The sequence below is a fragment of the Struthio camelus genome, chromosome 15 (genome assembly GCF_040807025.1).
Source record: "Struthio camelus isolate bStrCam1 chromosome 15, bStrCam1.hap1, whole genome shotgun sequence".
Lineage (NCBI taxonomy): Eukaryota > Metazoa > Chordata > Aves > Struthioniformes > Struthionidae > Struthio > Struthio camelus.
Genome location: NC_090956.1, coordinates 5,264,127 through 5,283,096, shown reverse-complemented (window position 1 = coordinate 5,283,096; position 18,970 = coordinate 5,264,127). Strand labels below are relative to the sequence as shown.

The 18,970-nt window shown below is 44.4% G+C and overlaps 1 protein-coding gene across 5 annotated transcripts in view; it reads left to right on the top strand.

Annotated features, from left to right (window-relative positions):
* Positions 1–17,003, top strand: part of SDK1 (sidekick cell adhesion molecule 1) — a 430,635-nt gene extending 413,632 nt beyond the window's left edge. For all 5 annotated transcript variants that reach the window (XM_068908486.1, XM_068908485.1, XM_068908487.1 and 2 more), the window contains 4 exons: positions 1,575–1,712; positions 3,143–3,263; positions 3,501–3,630; positions 10,967–17,003. In XM_068908486.1, the coding sequence (XP_068764587.1) occupies positions 1,575–1,712; positions 3,143–3,263; positions 3,501–3,630; positions 10,967–11,239 (662 nt within the window). In that variant the 3' untranslated portion in view covers positions 11,240–17,003. The remainder of the gene's footprint in view (positions 1–1,574; positions 1,713–3,142; positions 3,264–3,500; positions 3,631–10,966) is intronic.
* Positions 17,004–18,970: the final 1,967 nt, after the last annotated feature.

Sequence of the window (18,970 nt, the reverse complement as noted above, 5' to 3'; positions counted from 1 at the left end):
TGTGAGAGCTGGCTATGGATTTCAGCTCGAGTGCTACCTTTGCTTTTCTCCTTCAGGACAAGGGCATCGACAACCCACTCCAAACGCCAAGAGTCAGTGTTTTTCTTATCTGTGGTTTCGCAGAGGCTATAACACAAAGTAAAGGGTCATTCTATAGCAGTAATCACGTCAGTCTCTCTTTTTCTGCAAGGCATTATTCCCCCAAAGCTGGGCATGCAGCTCCTTGTGATGCTTTTTATAAATAAAATGCTTGTTTATAAGTTCTGCACTTGAACAGAACTATTTAATTCACCTCCGTTTGATGCTTCAATGTTCATCTCAAATTGCTGCATGAAAGTAAGAGGTTTCCATTGAGATTCACAGTCGTAAAAGTATAAAGCATTTTAGGCTGGCCATTTCAGCTAGCACGGGAAGGTATAAATTGCACTGAATCTGCTCAGCCCAGCATGGCTTGCACAGTTTGCCTTTAGGGCTGTATTGGCCTGGGCTGGCCTCCTAGCAAAGAAAGATTGTGGCTACTTTTCACTGCTGCAGAATACCCAGTGATCTGGAACAAATCTGAGCCCATATCATCAGGCTTATAAGAGGCTTTTGCATAAATCCAAGGTTTGGGACAGCCAGGGGAAAGAGAATTGTCTGGGTTTGGTGACAGTGAGGATTTCTGTGGCAGTTGGTCTCCTGGCATCACCCATTTCCACCAGGTGTTTCTCTACCTTACTGACTGCAGTGAAGTTGTGCACAATTGTCAATTTGTGCTCTACTGGCAGCATTTCTTCTCAAAGCTGGAGGATGCTGACAAAGAGAATGCTACAGCAAAAAAATAACAGTACTTACTACTTTAAACCAACGCTGGCAAGATAACTCTAGAATGGGAAAACTAGTATCATTTTGAGTCTCTTCCAGCTGGGGAAATAGAGGTCAAATGGGGTGAAATGACTTGAGATTGCACAAAATCCAGGCAGATCTGGGAACAGAATTGATGTCCACGTGCTACACATTGGGTTTGGCTAAGCTGATGGAGAAACAGTATAAAATCGGAGGGAAAATTGGAAGGTGGAGATAAACTGTGTAGGTATTGAATTACACTGACCCAAGCGTACTTTGTTCCCTGGCACCAGCTGTGTCTTTTACAGAGGCCACTGGTGAGGCCCAGGCCTCTTAAAATGTGGAGTAGCTGTGGGTCATGAGAGACATATTAATGATTCTTTGTATCCAGGGAGTATTAAGTGTACTGGAGTAGTCAGAAAATGTGGGTATGCAGAGCTGTGGGAAGAAACCTACCTGTCTTTACTTGGCGACTTCTGAGCTAAGGCGTTCTGGAGTGCTGCTCTGAGTGTGCGAAAGATGCTTGTGGAGATGCTGGAGCCTTGATATGCTCCAGTCTTGCTCTCTTTGCCATCTAGGAAGTGTCAGCATGTCTCTTGAAAGTACTGATTGACTAGTAGAATATATGACCTCCTTTGAACATCCCTCTGTCCTGCACGCCATCATGAATGCATCATTCCACTTTGGGAAGAAGTGGAAATTTTAAAGGAGCGTAAAGAGGAATTATTATCTGTTTTTTGTTCTTTCAGCACAAACAGAAGCCCCTTTTTATGAGGAGTGGTGGTTTCTGCTGGTGATGGCTCTCTCTAGTCTGATCCTCATCTTGTTAGTGGTGTTTGCATTGGTCCTGCATGGCCAGAGCAAGAAATACAAGAACTGCAGTGCAGGTAAGACATTGGCTCCATGCTGTGCCCACACTCTCAGGAGCTGCAGGAATTAGAAATGTCTTGCATTTGAAGCACTGATCATATCCTCTGTGCTGGCATTCCAGCTGTGAAACTATGAATGCCAAAATTCTCCCCTTTCGAAACACAGATTCCTTGTTCTGGGTCTCTGAATGTTGCTTTACCTTGTCTTCCCCTTACAGAAATGAAGTTCTGGAAGGGTTGTTCATGTGTACGTTTCTCTGATAGCCTTCTCCAACTCCAGCAAGAAATTGCTCTATTGCCAAAAAGACACATTGATGAGTAAAGCAGGTGGATGGTCTTTGCTTTACCCATTCTTTTAGGGATTAATGTAGTGAAGTAATATTCCAGGCAGTATTTAGTAGTTCAGTCCCGAAGAGGAGATCTTTTCTTTCTGTATAATTCACTCTTAACGAGTGTTAGTGAATCAGATTTTAGTCCCATGGGAGATAAGATGTATGAATAACATGGTATTTTACTGAGCTAATACTATTGTATATTTGTATGCATAGCACACAGGAAATCTCTCATCTTTTTAGTTTTGCTCTGATTTAGGGGGGAAAGACATGAAAAGACAGGTCTAACCTGTACCGTCAAATACCAGTGTTCACACTGAGTCTTAATGTAGCATTGAAATTGAAGCCAAGGATAAAGTGCTTGTCTGCTGCAAAATGGCAATAGGCAACCCATCTTTCTCCCCAGGACAGTAGCTGAGCTCACACCTTTGGGATTACAAAGAATGGTCATGGGAAAGAATAAGTTCTTGCTGTCTTTGATCACAAGATAAAATATACTTTGCTGTGTTTTACCTCTTCTGCCAGTCCCATGTCCTTTTCTCTTCCCTGTGTCATCCTGTGATTTCTCACATCTATATTCTATTATCATTGCAGCTCTGGCATCTTCCTCCCCGTTGCTACCCACTGAACCTTCCTCTTGCTTTCTTTCCTGTCTCTTTTTTTTTTCTTCTTCTTTTTCTGCCCTTCCTAGTTCTACTTTCCCTTGCTTTCCAGTCAGCATGAATGGGATTCCTGGCACCTAGTTTAGGACGTCTTCAATGTCCATGTGAAGTAGTCACCTGGATTCTATTTCTAGTCAAAAGACAGAAGTAAGCACCTCTGGAGCACAGTTCCTCTGTACTATTTTTGATGCTTACCTCAGAGCGAAGTGCATGTAACCACGACTCTCTCTCTCACCTCTTTTGGCTCCTTCTGTCCATTCACGCTCCTGATAAGCTCTTTCTCCCATTCTAATTGGACTCATTTGCCAGAAAGGTAAAGAGATGTTCAGAAAATGAAAGTTGTCATAAAACAAAAGGAAGAAAAAGTTAGAAACATGTTTATAATGGTTCTTACAGTTGCATTTGGGGGTAAAGTGCCTTTGTTTCAGCTGAACCTTTCGTTAACTGGCTCCAGGTAAAACCATCTCCAATATGGAAGAGTCAGTCACCCTGGATAATGGAGGCTTCACTGGTCTGGAGCTCAACAGCAGGCACCTAAACATCAAGAGCACCTTCTCAAAGAAAAATGGTACCAGGTAAGAAGCTGGGAACACCATGCTCTTGGAAATGGCTTTTTATCTAGCTTCAGGCCAGCTGTTGAAGAGGCAAAGGGGAGAGGCTGTTGTCTGGAGGATCTAGGGAGGACTATAGGCTGGTGTCTGAGTCACTGCCCTAGACTGTGATGCTGGCTTCTAAACACTATGTTGTTCATGGACTGTGGTCATTTCAGCAAAATGACAATATCCCATATGCTCACCCTTTATGTTTCCTAGGTCTCCTCCTCGCCCAAGCCCTGGGGGGCTGCACTACTCTGATGAGGATATCTGCAACAAGTACAATGGAGCTGTGCTAACCGAGGGCTTAGGCCTGAGCGAGAAGCCCTTGGAAGTATCAGAGTCAGAGGTGAGTACGCTCCTTTGCCTTGTACAGTGCCAAGACCTTGCTCAGTCACTGAAGACACTCAAGACCTTGCTCAGTCACTGAAGACACTCATTTCGTCACTGAACCCAGGAAAACCTTTGAAATCCCATTCCCAGACCTGCGCTATACTACTTTCTCGTTGTTTGTCTGTCTTGGGGACTTTAAAATGCCTGTGTCTCCTGGCTGTTCCCATCACCTGCTCTGTTCCAAAATTAAAATGCCACAAGAAAGAATGCCAAGCAGGGCCCAGCCAGGTTAGACCTGGCCTTAGTGGGTATTTCACAGTTTTCCAATGCTATGTAAAAAGGAAAGCACAATCAATCGGTCAGCATATGCTCTCTCTCTGCTATATAGCTGCACATCTTATTGATCCTGTGGTCTGCTGGATCAGCCCACAGGCTGTTCCTGCGATGCCGGTGGGCTGCAAATTGGAACTCTTTTGGGAAAAGGTGTATATGCTGAGAAATAACCAGCTGCTTGCAGCTGCTGTCTGGACTGAGATCGCAGGCGAGATATACGTTGGATTGTTGCACTGACTGAAGTGTAGTTTGAAGTTTTCACAGCGCGTTTTTAGACAGTTACTGCAGACATCAAGATCCAGAAGAGTGGTCTTTACTGACAATAACTGCTGCCTCTGTTAGAGAGGGAGTAACTGGGGATGAGTAACCTGCAAGGATCACATAGCAATTGCTGTGAGAGCCCAGCACTCGGGTTTCCTGACGCCCCAGTCCGCAGAATTAGTCTAACACAAGAGGAGTCTTCTGCTCAGTTTGCCTTTAGACTCTCCAGCCAAGGTTGGTGTATGCCAGCATTATACATCTGGCAGCGCTCTATCTTGTGTCTCACATCCCCTTTAAGAATGAAGTGCTGATGGTCTGTAGGAACTCAGCAGTGGCCCTAGGTTAAAAGACAGACTTTGAGGAACATACAGAAAGGTAAACCTGTCTCTAAAATTGTATGTTGTCGACTGAAACGCTGATGAATCTGAGCTGACAGCACAAGAAGCGAGCAGTGGGCCAAACTACTCCAAACCTGACCCTTCCAGCAAGAATAAATCAAGAGCAGCAAGTAGTGAAAGGAGATGACAGTTTTCATCTGTAGCTTTTCTGCACCTGCAGCTACAGCTGCTTTCCCTGGCTACCTCGCTCTCACCTCCTGTTAATTACCACGGACAGCCTGCCACGTTGTGCTGCCCTATGGCCAACCCGTCATGCAGGCAGCTTTCCGTGGTGTAGCTCAAGCTGCTGCCTGTGCGATGTGTGAGTATTACCTCCAGATTAAACCCACAGTGCTTTAGTCATGTCACTGTAACAACCCAGCATTAAACCTGTCATTAAAACAGTTGGCTGACCATGATCATGAATTTAGCGCTGACACCTTTTGACATTAATTTCAATGCCCCGTGTGGTATTTCCTGGTAATGCACAAAAACCTACTTGCAGTGTCATTACTGTCTTCTGTATGTACTGTTTGTACAACGTAGAGGAGGGTGATTTTCATTTTTTTCCCAGGCTATTTTTAATATTGCTTATTTACTGTGTATTGCAGTAGAGCCTGAAGGTCTCAGTCAAGACTCTAGTGTTTTTGTGAATCTATGTGTGCGTGTGAGTGTGTGAACAAAATGTACCTCCTGTTTTTCCTTGGGGCTTAGATATGTAATCCTTCTGTATAATGTCTTTGATGCTTGTGTTTTTTGTGGGGAGTGCTTTTAGGCGTGAAATGTTAATAAACTCCCAGTAGAGGTAGCAATAGGAGATGCTGCCTTTTGATCAGCCTAGAAATGTTGTTTATGTTGGTTGGTGCAGACAGGAGGTGAGGGTGGAAAGGGGCAGAGGTGACTATAGGAGTCTGACCGCTCTTTTCAAGCATTCATGAACCTGTTAGCTCTTCTCGTTTGTCTTTTCTGTTCTTTTGGTTTCTGTTCTGAAAAGATATCTCAAAGAACATGCTCAGTTTTCCAAAGATTTCAAAATTCGTGTCTCCTTTAGCAGACAGAGATGTTTCCCATGTTATGAAGAGTTAAAGCATCTTATTTCAATAAGACCTCTCTAGAGCTTTGGGCCTCTGCAGCAAAGGGGGTCCTGATGCTGTTTTCCTCTGATACATCTTTGCATGCATCTCAAATTCCCCTTAATACGACGCACATTAGGGCAGGCAAGGCCAAAAGTTGCACTTTTGCTTTCAGCCCACACGTCATCTTGTTGCTTCTTAGTTGTACCCCTGTAGCCTGAGGTGTCGAGGTTTTATATGGAGAAGAAGGAAGTTCAATGCCTTCAGGTCTCATGGGGGTTCCTGAACGTGAAGCAGCCTGTAAGAAACTCTCAGGCTGACTGACTGCACTTAAAACAGTGCTGCCTGGGAGCACTTCCTCCAAGCTCCCTACTGAAAGAGAAGAGAGCAGAAAAGAGACAAAGGGAAAATCTAGCAGACCGAACAGTGCTCTAGCATTCATAAATCAAACTGTTAACTTAGTACGTATCGTGAAAGCCAAGCACCAGTGTTGTTAATGAGGTTAAAGTAGTTTAATTGGCAGGTATGGAGCAAGAGAGTGCTAAGAGTGTAATTTCCAAATGATTAATAATAATAATAGGCTTTCAGATAATGAGTCAAGTGGACTAGGCTCTGGACTGCTAATCTGAAGAAGTTCTGAGTTCACTCTGTACAGAAATTTGATGATATATCGACTATGTCACCCAACCACGGAAGAGCAGTTTCATCAAGCTGGGGGGGGGGGGGGGGAGGTTGTTTGTTTGTTTGTTTGTTTGCACATGTCTCTGTGGTCTCCCAAAACTGCTTTCAGAGGATCATCTTCTCACAAATAGCACACGTTATCAGTGCTGAATTACTGGCATTGCTCTGGTCTTCTCAGCTGCTCTCTGCAATGTAGCTGACTTTTGCTTTCTCAGCTCTGTATGACCGTATTATAAATTTCCACTTAACAGTTATTATGGAATATGACTTAACTTGTTTCCAATAAAGTTCTCAAGTGATTTTGACAAGTCAGGTACCATGTGGAAACCAGCTGCAGATGACACATTAAATAAGCAAGGGTACCAGTGTCCAGGGGAGTCCGTTAGCCTGCTAGCTTACCTGGTCTCCCTCACAGTGTATTCCCTTCGTGGCAACCAAGAGGAGCTGCTGCCATCTGCATTTTTATAAACAGTCTCTCTCATAAGGTTGTTTCCTGTCCTGTCACTTTTTTAAAAATTGATAATTGGAACTATTTTCAAATTTCTTACAATACTGGCCTTTTGACTAAACTAGCCAACTCAGGTTCCCAATTTGTCTCTTAGCAGCATATGTGCATTTTGTGTTATCAATAAAATACTTAGGCTGTCATTTTCTGTATTTGTTGTTTCACAGGCATCCATGCACCTTTGGTTGACAGCTTTTAATGTCACAGTGCATCCAATCCCTCTCCAGCCTGTGGAGGTTTCCTAGGTAACAAAGGCAGAGTCGCACTGAAGGGCGATGCAGAGCGGAGAAAACCAAAAACAAAGCAAAAAGCCCTGCAGCATTTCTATTTACTCAATAGTTCAAAAGCATTAAAAATAACATACCCAGCCTAAAAAAAAATAATCCTGTAGTATAAGCTCTCTGTATTATTGTGCAGAGCAGATTATGGAATGCATGTTGTTACTCCTTGATTTTCCTCAGGGCAAAGAGGGATCTCGGACAGTAACTTGGAGAATTCCTTGCTGGGCAGGGCGGTTATAGTATCTGGTTGGGAGCAGGACTGTAGAAGATACTTTAGAAACACACATGAACAGAATAGTCAAAATAGTGTCTATTTTGAAGGAAATACTAAGAAAACACCTTGTATGGACACTAACAGGTAAATTATCCTTTCCAGCATTAGTGCTAACAATGGTAAAAGGCTAAAGGTAGATGAGGCTTGTGCAGTTATGTATGTTTCATGAAAATCCCTTCTTAATTTATACCAAATTGGTATTGTCTCCCATTTGGCATAACGGAGTAATTAGCAGCCAGGCTGTCAGCAGGTGGCGTTGTTTTAAATACTCTCTTTCTGTTCATGGCAGGTCCAAGTGACACTGCATGACAAGTGGCAGCAGCCCATCTAAAAGCGTTCCCAATATTTCTCCTCTTTATTTGTTGGCTTCTGGCAATCTAGAAAGGACTTGGCTTAGGTACAGAAATTGTATGAGTTTTGTGGCTGAGTATTTTTCTCCTAGCAGTGAATGGAAATCAAGTGGCTGCGCCACTATTATTATGGCTATCAAGTAGTGTGGAGGTCTTCAGGATACTGCTGTTTCATGAAAGGGTCAAAGGATTCATGATCGAAGGATCCATTTTTGCATGTACGTACTGATTTGTATCCGACAAAGTCAGCCAGGTTATCTCAGGTCTGTAATATATACATTCAAAGTGAAGAATATGATTTTTGCCTAACAGAAACATTCACACAAACTGCTCCAGATAGAAGGATGGTGGGCCGTATGGAGGAGAAGGAAAGGTGGGTAAAAGAAACTGAGGGTAGCAAATTCTTCCATGACTATAGCTTGAGCTGAAAGAGGTCATATGTCCCCAGCCTCACTAGCCAAGGACAGTACTGGACACAGGTTGCTTAATTGCCTGTCTTAGGTGGGAATGGATGGGGACACTCCCATGGCTTAGGTCTTAATTCTTCCTCTCAGCTTTTCTTCTTAAAACTTCTGGCCTTTTAGTTGTCTTTTTGTTTCAACATGTCTGTGCAGCCATCAAGATCAGTAAGGACCCAGTGGAAGGGAATTTCTTTTTTTCTCCATGCCTGTGACATCTCAAAACGGCTGAGGTGATCCACCTCATGAGCCAGTGGCTCATTTCTTTGGGCAGGTGGCTGAGCATGTCTGAGAGCTGTCAGACTGATGATGGACTGGGGAGGGAGTCAGAAGACAAGGCAAGGGCAGTGGCAGCATCATGCCTTTGATGGAGGAGGCACGTCTGTGGGAACTATATGAGTTCACACCATAAGATGATGCTTGGCTGCTTGCTGCTGGTGAGTGATCCGTAAGCATATTCCTCTGCAGCGAGCTGGGAGACTTCTCTTAGGGATGCAGCCATGGCCCAGCTCCCCGCACGCTCATTACCTTAAGATGAGGCTATGGAGCTGCAGAGTAATGTTTGGAGATGCAAGCTGCTGCAAAGTGCTGCAACTTGTTGTTTGATAGGAACAGAGGAAACCAGGGGTTGGGGTTGCATGTTTGCTGCCTGTGGGTCTGCAGGAAGACTTGGTAAGCTCTGTAAGAAGGACACCAGCCTGTCTGAGCTGCTGTTCCTCCTCCCTGACATGCTGCCACATCTGCAGTCATCATAGGCACTTTTGTTCGATCCCCTTACAAAATAGCTAGGGCAGTGCTGGCAGGATGTTCCCTGTAGCAGTGCCAAGACTCTGGACATGTTCTCTGCGCTGCCTGTGAAGTAGTCTAAATCTGAGGATATTCCAGCATGCCACAAAAAGCACCTGTTCAGGAGGACTTTTGGAGGCAGTCAGGTGTTGGCTTCCCAAGATTGGCAGCTGGTGCAAAGGAGTGTTTTCCTAGCTGAGAGACATGCTGAGTTCCTTCTGGAATTATTATTAAATGCCAGTGGGGTTTTGTTGTAATATTAATTATGTGTCAAGGCACCTGGAGCTTTGCATTCTTAAAATAATAAATAAATAATAAAATGATACATAATTCTGATAGAGCCAAAACATGATTGACAATGGAAGGGAAATTTTGCAGACCTATGGAAAGCTGCTTTGCTCAGAGTTTCAGAAGACACCAGGAAAAATGTCTCAGCCCTGTCCATCACCATCTGTGCTGGAAAATGGGCACGAAATAGTATCGAAGCAGCTATCTAAGCAAAGGAGTGAGATGATGGATGTGGTGCCCTTTTCAAATGATGGTTCGCAAGGCATTGGAGGGTTGTTCTTTATAGAGCATTAAAAAGGAGCTTTGGAGGAGGAGAGACCAATTGTGTGGCAGGCAGGATCAAGGAGGATGTGCATTTGCTGTGCGGTGTCATAGATCAGAGTGATATCAACTTTTGAAACTAATTGCGGCAACTAACAGTTACAGGCTGCAGCTACCCATCTCTCTATTTTATGTCGTAGGCAGTTACTGCTTTGATATTTAATTGCCTTTAGGATTGCCTATGCAGATTATCAGGAGGAAAAAAAAGGAAAAAAGCTTTTGCATGCTCAAACCAGAGATCCTGAGAGAAGGCGTGAGATATGGAAATTACTGAGTAAATGTTAGTGTGCTGAACAGGATATGGCTGTTACTGGTGGGAACGCTGGTGGGAAGAGGAAGAAAATGTGCATTTGGATGCCATGGCCAAGGCTTTGCTACGGTCTCTGTATTCAGAAGAGATCTACAAGCCTTCTGTGATTCCTCCAGCTGTAGCACAGCAGCAGTACTTGAGGGGGGGCAGATGCAAAAAGCATATCTGATTACATCTCAGTAGAGCTCCTCAACTCCATCTAGTAATACAAGCCTTTTAGCTACCCAGCCAGTGCACATAAATGTTTCAAGGGGTAAGATCCTTTCTGAATACAGGCCAGTGCCTGAGCCGTCCCAGGAAAGCAGCTCCTCCATTTCGGCAATCCTTCTCTTTCAGATTTTGCATTCTGTTTTCTTCTGTTGCTGCTAGTTGTGTGTACTGTTATACCTCAAGTAATCAGATGAGATATTCAAAATAGTTCTTCGGCTGAAATAAACAGTAATTTTGCTTAATTCCCTTTCAGTGATGTAACTAATTTTCAATTTTTAATGGGGCTCACAAGCCAGACTCACTGAGCACTATGCAGGTGCCCTGATCTGACCATCGTAAACAACAGAAGGTCTGGGTAACTTCCGCACATTTGCATGGAAGACACTTTTGCTTTCCTTGCATTGGAAGAAGGAAGTTTCTCAAAATTTTTCTTTGATAAACATTTATCAACATTTCACCTGTCTGAAATTGTAATTGCAAGCTTGTTGGTGGTGTGATTGAAAGCTGCTAATTTCCCTATGACGTCTCTACACTCCCCTGCATCTTCTGTCAAAACAGGAACTTTTAAATCCTACAGCGGTGCTCTGCAGTGAATTAGCACAGATTTCTCTGTATCTCTTATTGCCAGAGTTCATCAGGGGACTTTCCTAGCAAAGCCATGCTAAATCAGAGCACAGCAGTTTTCTGTAGTCCAGCGTGTGTTGCAATTGGACTGCAGACCATCCTACTCTAAAATTACAGCTTTTGTCAACTGGTGATGTTAAACTTGTCTATAATTTCTTTTAGAGTGGAGCAGGCTAAATCACAGATGCTAATGGCTGGTCTTTTTCCTCTGCTGCTCCAGGCCACTGACTCAGATTACGAAGATGAGCTGCCAAAGCACTCCTTCGTGAACCATTACATGAGTGACCCCACATACTACAATTCTTGGAAGCGCCAGCAGAAAGGGGTGAAGCACCCATCATCCTACAGATATGAGGAGTGCGCGGCGAGCGAGGCAGAACCCTATTTCCAGACTGTCATCACGACACAGAGCTCAGGAGGGGTGTACACCCCAACGGGACAGCCCGCGCCCGGCTCCCGGACTCCAGTGACAGGGTTCTCCTCCTTCGTCTGACACCGGCGGGGACGAACCAGCACAGCCGAACCTCCGGCGGAGCTCCGAGTGACCCGTCACAGTGACTGTGTGTGTGCGACCAGTGCGGTGAACTCTGTGGGTATCTTCTCTATCAGGGTAGAATGGATGGGAACACGAATGAGGCTATTTTTTTTCTGAAGACAATCAACTCTAAAAATATGGAGCTGAACTAGCTGAACCTTTCTTTAAAAAAAAAAAAAAAGTTCTGAAAAGTGACAATTTTAACCACTTGTGAATAGTAGGGGTTTTTTAACTGCTTTTTTGTAACACGGCTTCAGGAAGCAGCTCCCATATCCTTCTCTTCCCTTTTTCTTTTTCTCCCCCCCCCTCTTATCCCCCGTTCCCAAACAAGGAGGTGAATTCCCTAGATGCAATGAGTGACTTTGTGATGTGATCTGAAGAGAAAATACATGAGACCTCCCAGGTTCCTTTTTCTTTCCTTTTTTTTTTTTTTTGATTTTCTCCATCATCAGGGTCAAGTAGGAAAATATAGAGAAAGGACAAATATCTACATGAAAAGCAGGCACCTCCTCTCTCCTCTTCTCATTGCTGTACCCCACGTTAGGAGCACCGGCTGATTAACTTAGGCTCAGATGTGTCACTGTCTGCTCTAGGCTCACTACTGGTGTTTTCGTACTGAATTGCTGACCTGCTTTTCGTTCTTGTTCAAATGGGGCCTGCTGCATTCTTGAAATATTCCAACTCCAGGACCTTTAGGAGGGGAGATGGCTCAAAAGAGAGCCCTAGACAGCAGTGGGTGAAGCAAGTGAGAAGAATTAAGATGCAAGGTCAGTTTATATTTGCTGTGGCCCTAATTCTCCCCTGTGGACTGCATATGCCATTTGAATTGTACATTTTTTTAAAAGTCAAAGGACATAACCCAGCAGGCCAGGGGAAACTTTCAATTAAGATTGCAGTGACAGGCTAGAGAGTCCATTAATTGGTGAATTTTTTGATCATCAAAATTATCCTGCCCTATCAATAGAAGTTGAGCCTCATTTTGTGCCCAGATTCTGCAGCACTGCTTACTGATCTGTCAAAAAGTGTATGGTAGCTGGGTTTGTTTGTTTGTTTGTTTGTTTTTTTAGTGCAAAGACACGTCACACAGATTGGGTGAATTTTGGTGTCCACAGGTGCCTTTTATTGATTCTGCAGCTTTGTGTCTGAGGGAAGCAACAAAGTGTCTCCAAATAAAGCTAACCAGGTTTTTTTAAGCATTAGGGTCATGAATTATCTTGTACACGTTTACAGGCTGCTTTATGCACTTCCAGCTACAGCTTTTTAAAGAAAGAGAGGGGATTTTTAGTTTGTTTTCCATGCTTTTGTACAGCTCCCTTTTTGTTTCCTTCTTATTCCCCTGCAGAACTGCAACCAGTTTATCCTTTTACTGAGTCCGTTGTGTTTAGCAGCAAATTATTTTGCTCACAAGGAAGCTGTCATGTGCTTAAAGAATCCCAGTCCAGCCCTTGGACCTAGGAACAGTCCTGGATTGCTGGACTTTTTACTGCAAGTGTTTGAAAGGGGGATTTGGAAGTAGGCATGCCCTTGTCACTCCAGCATCCAGCATTTCCTCCCAGATGGGTATAGAAGAGGCAGGATAATAGGCATCCTGCCGCTTGCTAATGTCCCGTCAGGGCACATGTGGGCATTGTTACTATTGGAAATTGTCCTTACCCTCTCTGGAGGGATGTGGGACAGTGGTGGCACTGCCTGCTGGTGGTCTTCAAGGCAGGTCGTTGAAACCAACCTGGCATTGATTACTGCTGCTGCCCATCAGGGCTGGTTAGCACCTCACCTGAGCAGGTGAGATCCGAGGGCAAGCTCAGCACTGCTATCACCTTTCAGTGCCTCTGTGACAAGGCAAACGAACTCAGAACTGCTTTTATTCTTTGGCACTGCCTCTGAGCACTGCTGCTCTTGGTGCATACTGATTCTGGATTGAGGTTCCTCTCCAAAGGCTCCGGAAAGAAAAAGTTCAAAACCAAAAATTCCAGTGTGTGTGTGTATTCAAGGGCTTTTGAATTTGAGATAATGATCCACAGCTCATTAGATGGCAAATGACTTGCAAAGACGTAGGCTTGAGCCAAAACCCTGTGAGCCATCCCCTTTTCTGCACCTGGATAGGATCTGTGTGGGAAGGAGAAGAGGCTCCAAAGAGGATGACATGAGATTACTGTGAAGAGGAACGCAAAACAAACAAACAAAAAGCGCTGCCTTCTGTGCACTTTGACTGTTCTCTTAAGCCATATGGACTTTGCTTTAATTACTCAACGGGCAAAAATTTGTTCTCAGTCTATCATTTGAGTTTTTTGTTTCTTAGACAAAATTATCTGTGTGACTTTCTGATTTGTTTTCTTTCTCCCTTGTTATTTCCTGCATCAGATTACATATTTTAGACACCCTGTTTTCTATACATGTGACATAGCAGTGCAGTTGCTGTTGGCGTTTTAGTGGTGCTCATCCAACAGCTGTGAGAGGTAGTGTTACGGGAAAAGATTTCCAAGGACCACTGCGGAAGTTAGCTATAGAGGTTAGAAGAAAACAGATCAAGCTACTGAAGAGCTTGCTCCGAAGGTAAGCATAGCTCCACATCTCCTGCAGGTATTGCCAGATCTGGATTGATGTTAGGTGCAGCTAGTCCCTGGGGTTATTGTGATACCGCATTGAGCCAAAAAGCAAGGAAGCCACGTAGAATAAAGGAATTGGACTTCACGGCGCTGTTCCGCTGAAGAAGAACATGAGGAACAGCAAGATCTGTACTAAGCAAGGAGAAGAGATTACCCATTCTTCCTCAGAGCCATCTGCAGCTAAAATGTTCCAGCGTGCTGAGGGCCTGCCGAGTTGGCTGTACGGCCCTTTTCTTCTGACTGCCTCCAAACTAAAACGTCAGGTGTGATTCTTTTAGGACCTGTTGATCTGAACAAAGGAATTTCTGTTCCATGCCAGTGCACGCTACTGTCCCTGTGGGGTTTTGTTTTGTTTAGGGGTTGGCTTTTCTTACATGCGGGTTTATTTTTTTTTAAGCATTCACAGGGCGTGGATGTGCCCTACCCTGCTCACCCCTGAGATAAGAGTAGGAGGTGTATTCTCCTGCCCACTGCTTCGTGTAGCTACATGCATGATGCCTGTACCTTGTTGTTAGCATGCTGTATTCGTAAAATATGATTAATAGGTATGTTTTATTTACCTCAGGTATCAGGTAAATTGTTCTATCTGGAAGGAAACACCCATCAGTTAGCAAGAAAGCTCTCTTTCATTGCTGTAGTCTTTGAGAGTCACAGTCTTGAAATATGACTTTTAAACATTAGCTGTCCTGTTAAAATAACTTCACCCATGAAACTCACTTTTGTTTCATCTTATTGTTCAGAGCAGTCTTGAAAAATGAAGGCTTATATTTAAAACTCCTTCCTAGGATATTTAATTTGTATTTATTTATTTACTTTCCCTTGTTTCTCCGGTCTCTTGATGGCTCTCATTAAGAAACCAAAACAGCCTCATGAAATGACCGAGAGAGACATTTCAGGGAGCGGTTTAATAGGAGCTCATTTTTCATGCAATAGCCATGGAACTATCCAGTTTCCTACCAGAAAAGAGTGCCCACGTCTTCACACCCCTCCCAGGGCTGAGAGGACATCCGCCACCACTGTCAGGCATGCTACCAGCACTCCCAGTGAGTACCGAACCTCAGGTTGTCTCTGTAATAAATCCTGCTCTGGTGCAAAAGCGCACACGAGTAAATAAGCCATCCAAGGCCCCTTGTGCTGTTCCAGCCCGTTCTCAATGGAGCATTATGTTCCCCCCAAAAGTCTGTTTCACACATGGACCTTGGCTGTTTGGGTGCGAGCAGCAGTAGTGAGAAGGGACAGGAGAGGGCACTGTTTTATTTGCATCAGTGACAGCCTCTTTTTCCCCCACCCTGGGAGTTACCAGGTGGAAATGCTTTCTCGGGGAGGGCAGGGAGAAGCCTCAGCAGAACAGAGCAGAGGGTTTCAGCAACATTTACTAAAGGAATCACACTGTGGTCAGCAATCCTGCTTTTGGAAACTCTTAGCATTGTGGGAGAGAAGGGAAAAAAGCATTTGAAAAAGGAAACTGGTCCATTATCCAACAGGACTTTTTTCCTCCTCCTTTTGCGTCTTAAAGCCAGTGACGCTTTGCAGATGGGCCATGATCTAATTTTATCTGTTTACACCCAGGTCTCAGCCAGAAGCTGCTGTAGCGATTTTTTTAGAATAAGCATCTGAGTCTATCCTGATGTGGGGATACATTTATTATCCTTGTCATTTCTTTCCTCCAGAAATCCGTTGGGTCATCCAAAGATTATCCTATTCGCTCTCCAAAAAGAGAGGAGAAATAGCTGTTTATGCATAGATAGCACTGATGTCTTCTCTCCTTGCAGTTTTCAGACTGAGATTTGCTTCAGAAAATCCCTTTCAGTAAAGGAATTTGCCAGGAAACTTTAAAAAGAAAAAAGCAAGAACAAAAACCTTTGGACGGGCCATTAGAAATCAGCGTTCCCAGAAACTTGAAACCTGTAGAGAGAACACAATCCCCAAACCTCCTATCTTTAGAGAACTCCTTTATCAAAAATAGCCAAAAGGGTACCAGCTATGACAGGTTGGATCTGGAGAGGAAAAGCCATCACAGGACAGTTGCTAGACAGGCCCTTTGCATTGTAAACAGCCTCATTCAAACTTGAATTCGTCCGTGTTTGGTCACATTTTCTAGGTCATTTTTATAGGTTTTTGCCACAATGTATGGAGTCCATGCAACACCATGGTGTTACTAGAGGTCACGTGGGGAGAGGTATATTGCCATTTCTGTTCACAGAAGAAACATGCGTGGTGATGTGGTTGCACAGTGTCCATTGAAACCTCCTCCTTGCAGAAGGCCACCCTTAAGTTAGGAGCATCATTAAGCCCAAGACTGAAAATGTTGGGCTGGGCGTGAGCTTTAAATGGCTTCATTGGACAAGTCCCCAGAAATTCTTCATCTTTCTGTATTCCTCTTCTTCTCACCCACATCTCTACCCCGCCAACCCTCCCAGACAACTAAATTTGGCTTGCACTTTGTGAAGTTGTAAAGTTTGCCACCCCCAGCACTGATAGCCCTCACATGTCCCGGGGCTGACACATGCACGTTTTACATGGCCTTGGAGCCTCGAGATTCGGCAGGAGATTTGGTTTGGCAGGAAATGCGTTACTTCGGTTGGATTCTATTTGATGGCGGTGAACTTTCTTGGGGTTTAAATCCTTGGATATAGAGACTGTAGCGGAGTTACAGAGCTTTATAGCGAATTATTTTCCCAGGTATGTCTGCTTCTCCAGAACCAAGCCTGGAAATGATACCTTTCCACCAGAGCGATGCGGCCACTGCACCGGTCCTGCCGGTCTGATAACGTTAACCGTGAGGGCAGCGCTGGCAGCTCTCAGGTCACAGAAAGGTGCAAAAAAACCCCACAGACCAGGTATGATGAGTCTGTAGCCAGTCATTTTTCCACTCTTTGGTATCTGCTGTCAGTTTAGGGGTAGGACCACCTTACACAGCTATGTTTCAGAGTTACCCTTCGATGTATTATGGTGATCGGGTCGTTGCTTTTACTTCAGTGTCTCCTTGGGGATTTGACCTGGTTTTTTTGTTCCACACCTCTTGTTAGCCTCACCTTCACCACTCCACTGTTTTATATGAGAAAGTTACTTCTTCTTTTGCAAACTTGCTTCAAATTAAAAGAACCCTTTTTGAACGTGTGTGGCCTTGGTACCTTTATTTGGGGGGGGCGGGGGCATATTTTCGAGCCTCTTCTGTTATTTTTGGCCTAGAGAGATTTCTCGGTGCCTTGCCAGTGTGCTTACACTCAAAAAGCTCAGGACAGTGAAAACGTTAACGGGCTGAAACTCCAAGCTGTTAGTTCTGGACTGTAAAATCTTATAATCCCCTGCTGCTTTGCAGCTGAAATGACACTCTCAAAGAGTTTACACTCCAAATTTGATTAGCCTTATATTTTTGTTATTTGCTGGTGATAAACTCCCTCCCGATCTTTAATGCAGAAGAGCTAAAACCCATTCAGGACAAGGTAACCCACAGGGCCACCGTTTGGTGTGCTTTTGTCCCTTCGCAAATACCCTGCAGCGCTGTGGCCGCTGTTAATGAGTTCCCGCAACTGCGCTGGTGCTGGGGAGGCGGAGGCCAGATCCCACCTCCGGTAGGTCCGTGCAGCTCTGTTTATTCCAGAGAGATTATCGTTCCTTGCCCCAGCCGAGGATCTGGCCTAGAGAAGTAAACAAAATGGAGTCAGATTGGCTACAGCTCTGCTGGGAGAAATGAGGGTGAAAAATCAATGTTTTCCAAGTGGGAGAGGAGGGAAAAAAAAAAAAGAAAAGAAAAGCTGCAAAGGAAAGAACTCTTATTTTCCTGATCCTGGAAGGGATATTATAAATAATGCAGTGTTGTATAAATACAGGCAGCCCTCTGCGGCTGGTAGCTTGTAATAACCCAGAGGTATCAATGTATGCATTTTGAAGATGAAAAATCCTCACGCTGAAGAAGTTTGTGAACGATATGCTGTTCTACAAAATTGCCAGAAAAACGCAGAAGTGCTTTTTTGAGGTCATTCAGCTCCAAAGTGTATCATCCTCCTGCTCCCAGCCCTTGCTCTTCGCCGGCCGCCTTTCCTCCGCGCATGTTTTTGCGGTTAAGAGTAGCGCACGGCCATAAACACTAGAGTCGATGGGAAATCTGCCATGGCATTTGTAGCCTAAACAATACCGCAGAAAGCAGATTGGCTTCCCGCCCTGCCCTGAGCAGCACAAGCAAGGGCTTGAGTGAATCAAGTAATCGGGGCTTTCACTACTGACCCTTTTCCTGCTATTTGTCTCATTTGTTTCCTCCTCTTCCCCCTGTGTTTTTGCTCCAGGGTTGTTTGTTTTTCTTCTCGCTCCTTTTATTTTCATTTTTTAAGCCTGCCTCTTGCTTTTTATATATTTTTTTCTCCTCCTCTTGCCTCACCGACTGTTTTCATTTCGAACCTTCATTTCCCACAAAATCAAAAGGAACTTTATCTGAACACACGGGTTTGTTCATTTTTGCTCACTTCCACCGCGCCCCAGGGAAAGGGATCCTTTCCTTGGCACCTTTCATTAACTAACTTGGATAATACTAGGTCAGCTGAATCTGGCATGCGCGAAGACGTTCTGCAAAGCTTTAAAAAGGCCAGTTTCGGAGCTGGCCTGCGGTGGCTGAAACCAATAGTCACCTGTACAATCAGTGAACCTGCTCCTCTCTGTGAAGAAATAATAAATCTGAACATTATGAGTGTGTGACAGCAAAAGATGTGTCAGAGGGTGAAGCAACCCATGCAACGCCCGTGATATCTTTAAAAGGTACTTTCCCAGCGTGTGCAACACAAAGACATGTTTTTTCATCGCTCCTGATCGCTAGCCTCTTGTATGTACCCTAGCAGAAGTGCATATCCCAGCTGAGGGAGTGGGCCTGCTGTTTTTCACCCTCATCCTTGATAACATGATATCATGCAAACATTTGCACTTTGTGGCCTATGCAAACAGAATATGCAGATAAGAATGGAAGGCAATCGTGAAAAGAGGCATACGTAATATGGCTGGGGCCTTGTGCCAAGAGTAATAAAACGCCTTACAAACACGGGATGACCTCTCCACAACCCTGTCAAATTGGAACGGATTAATAGCCGTCTTC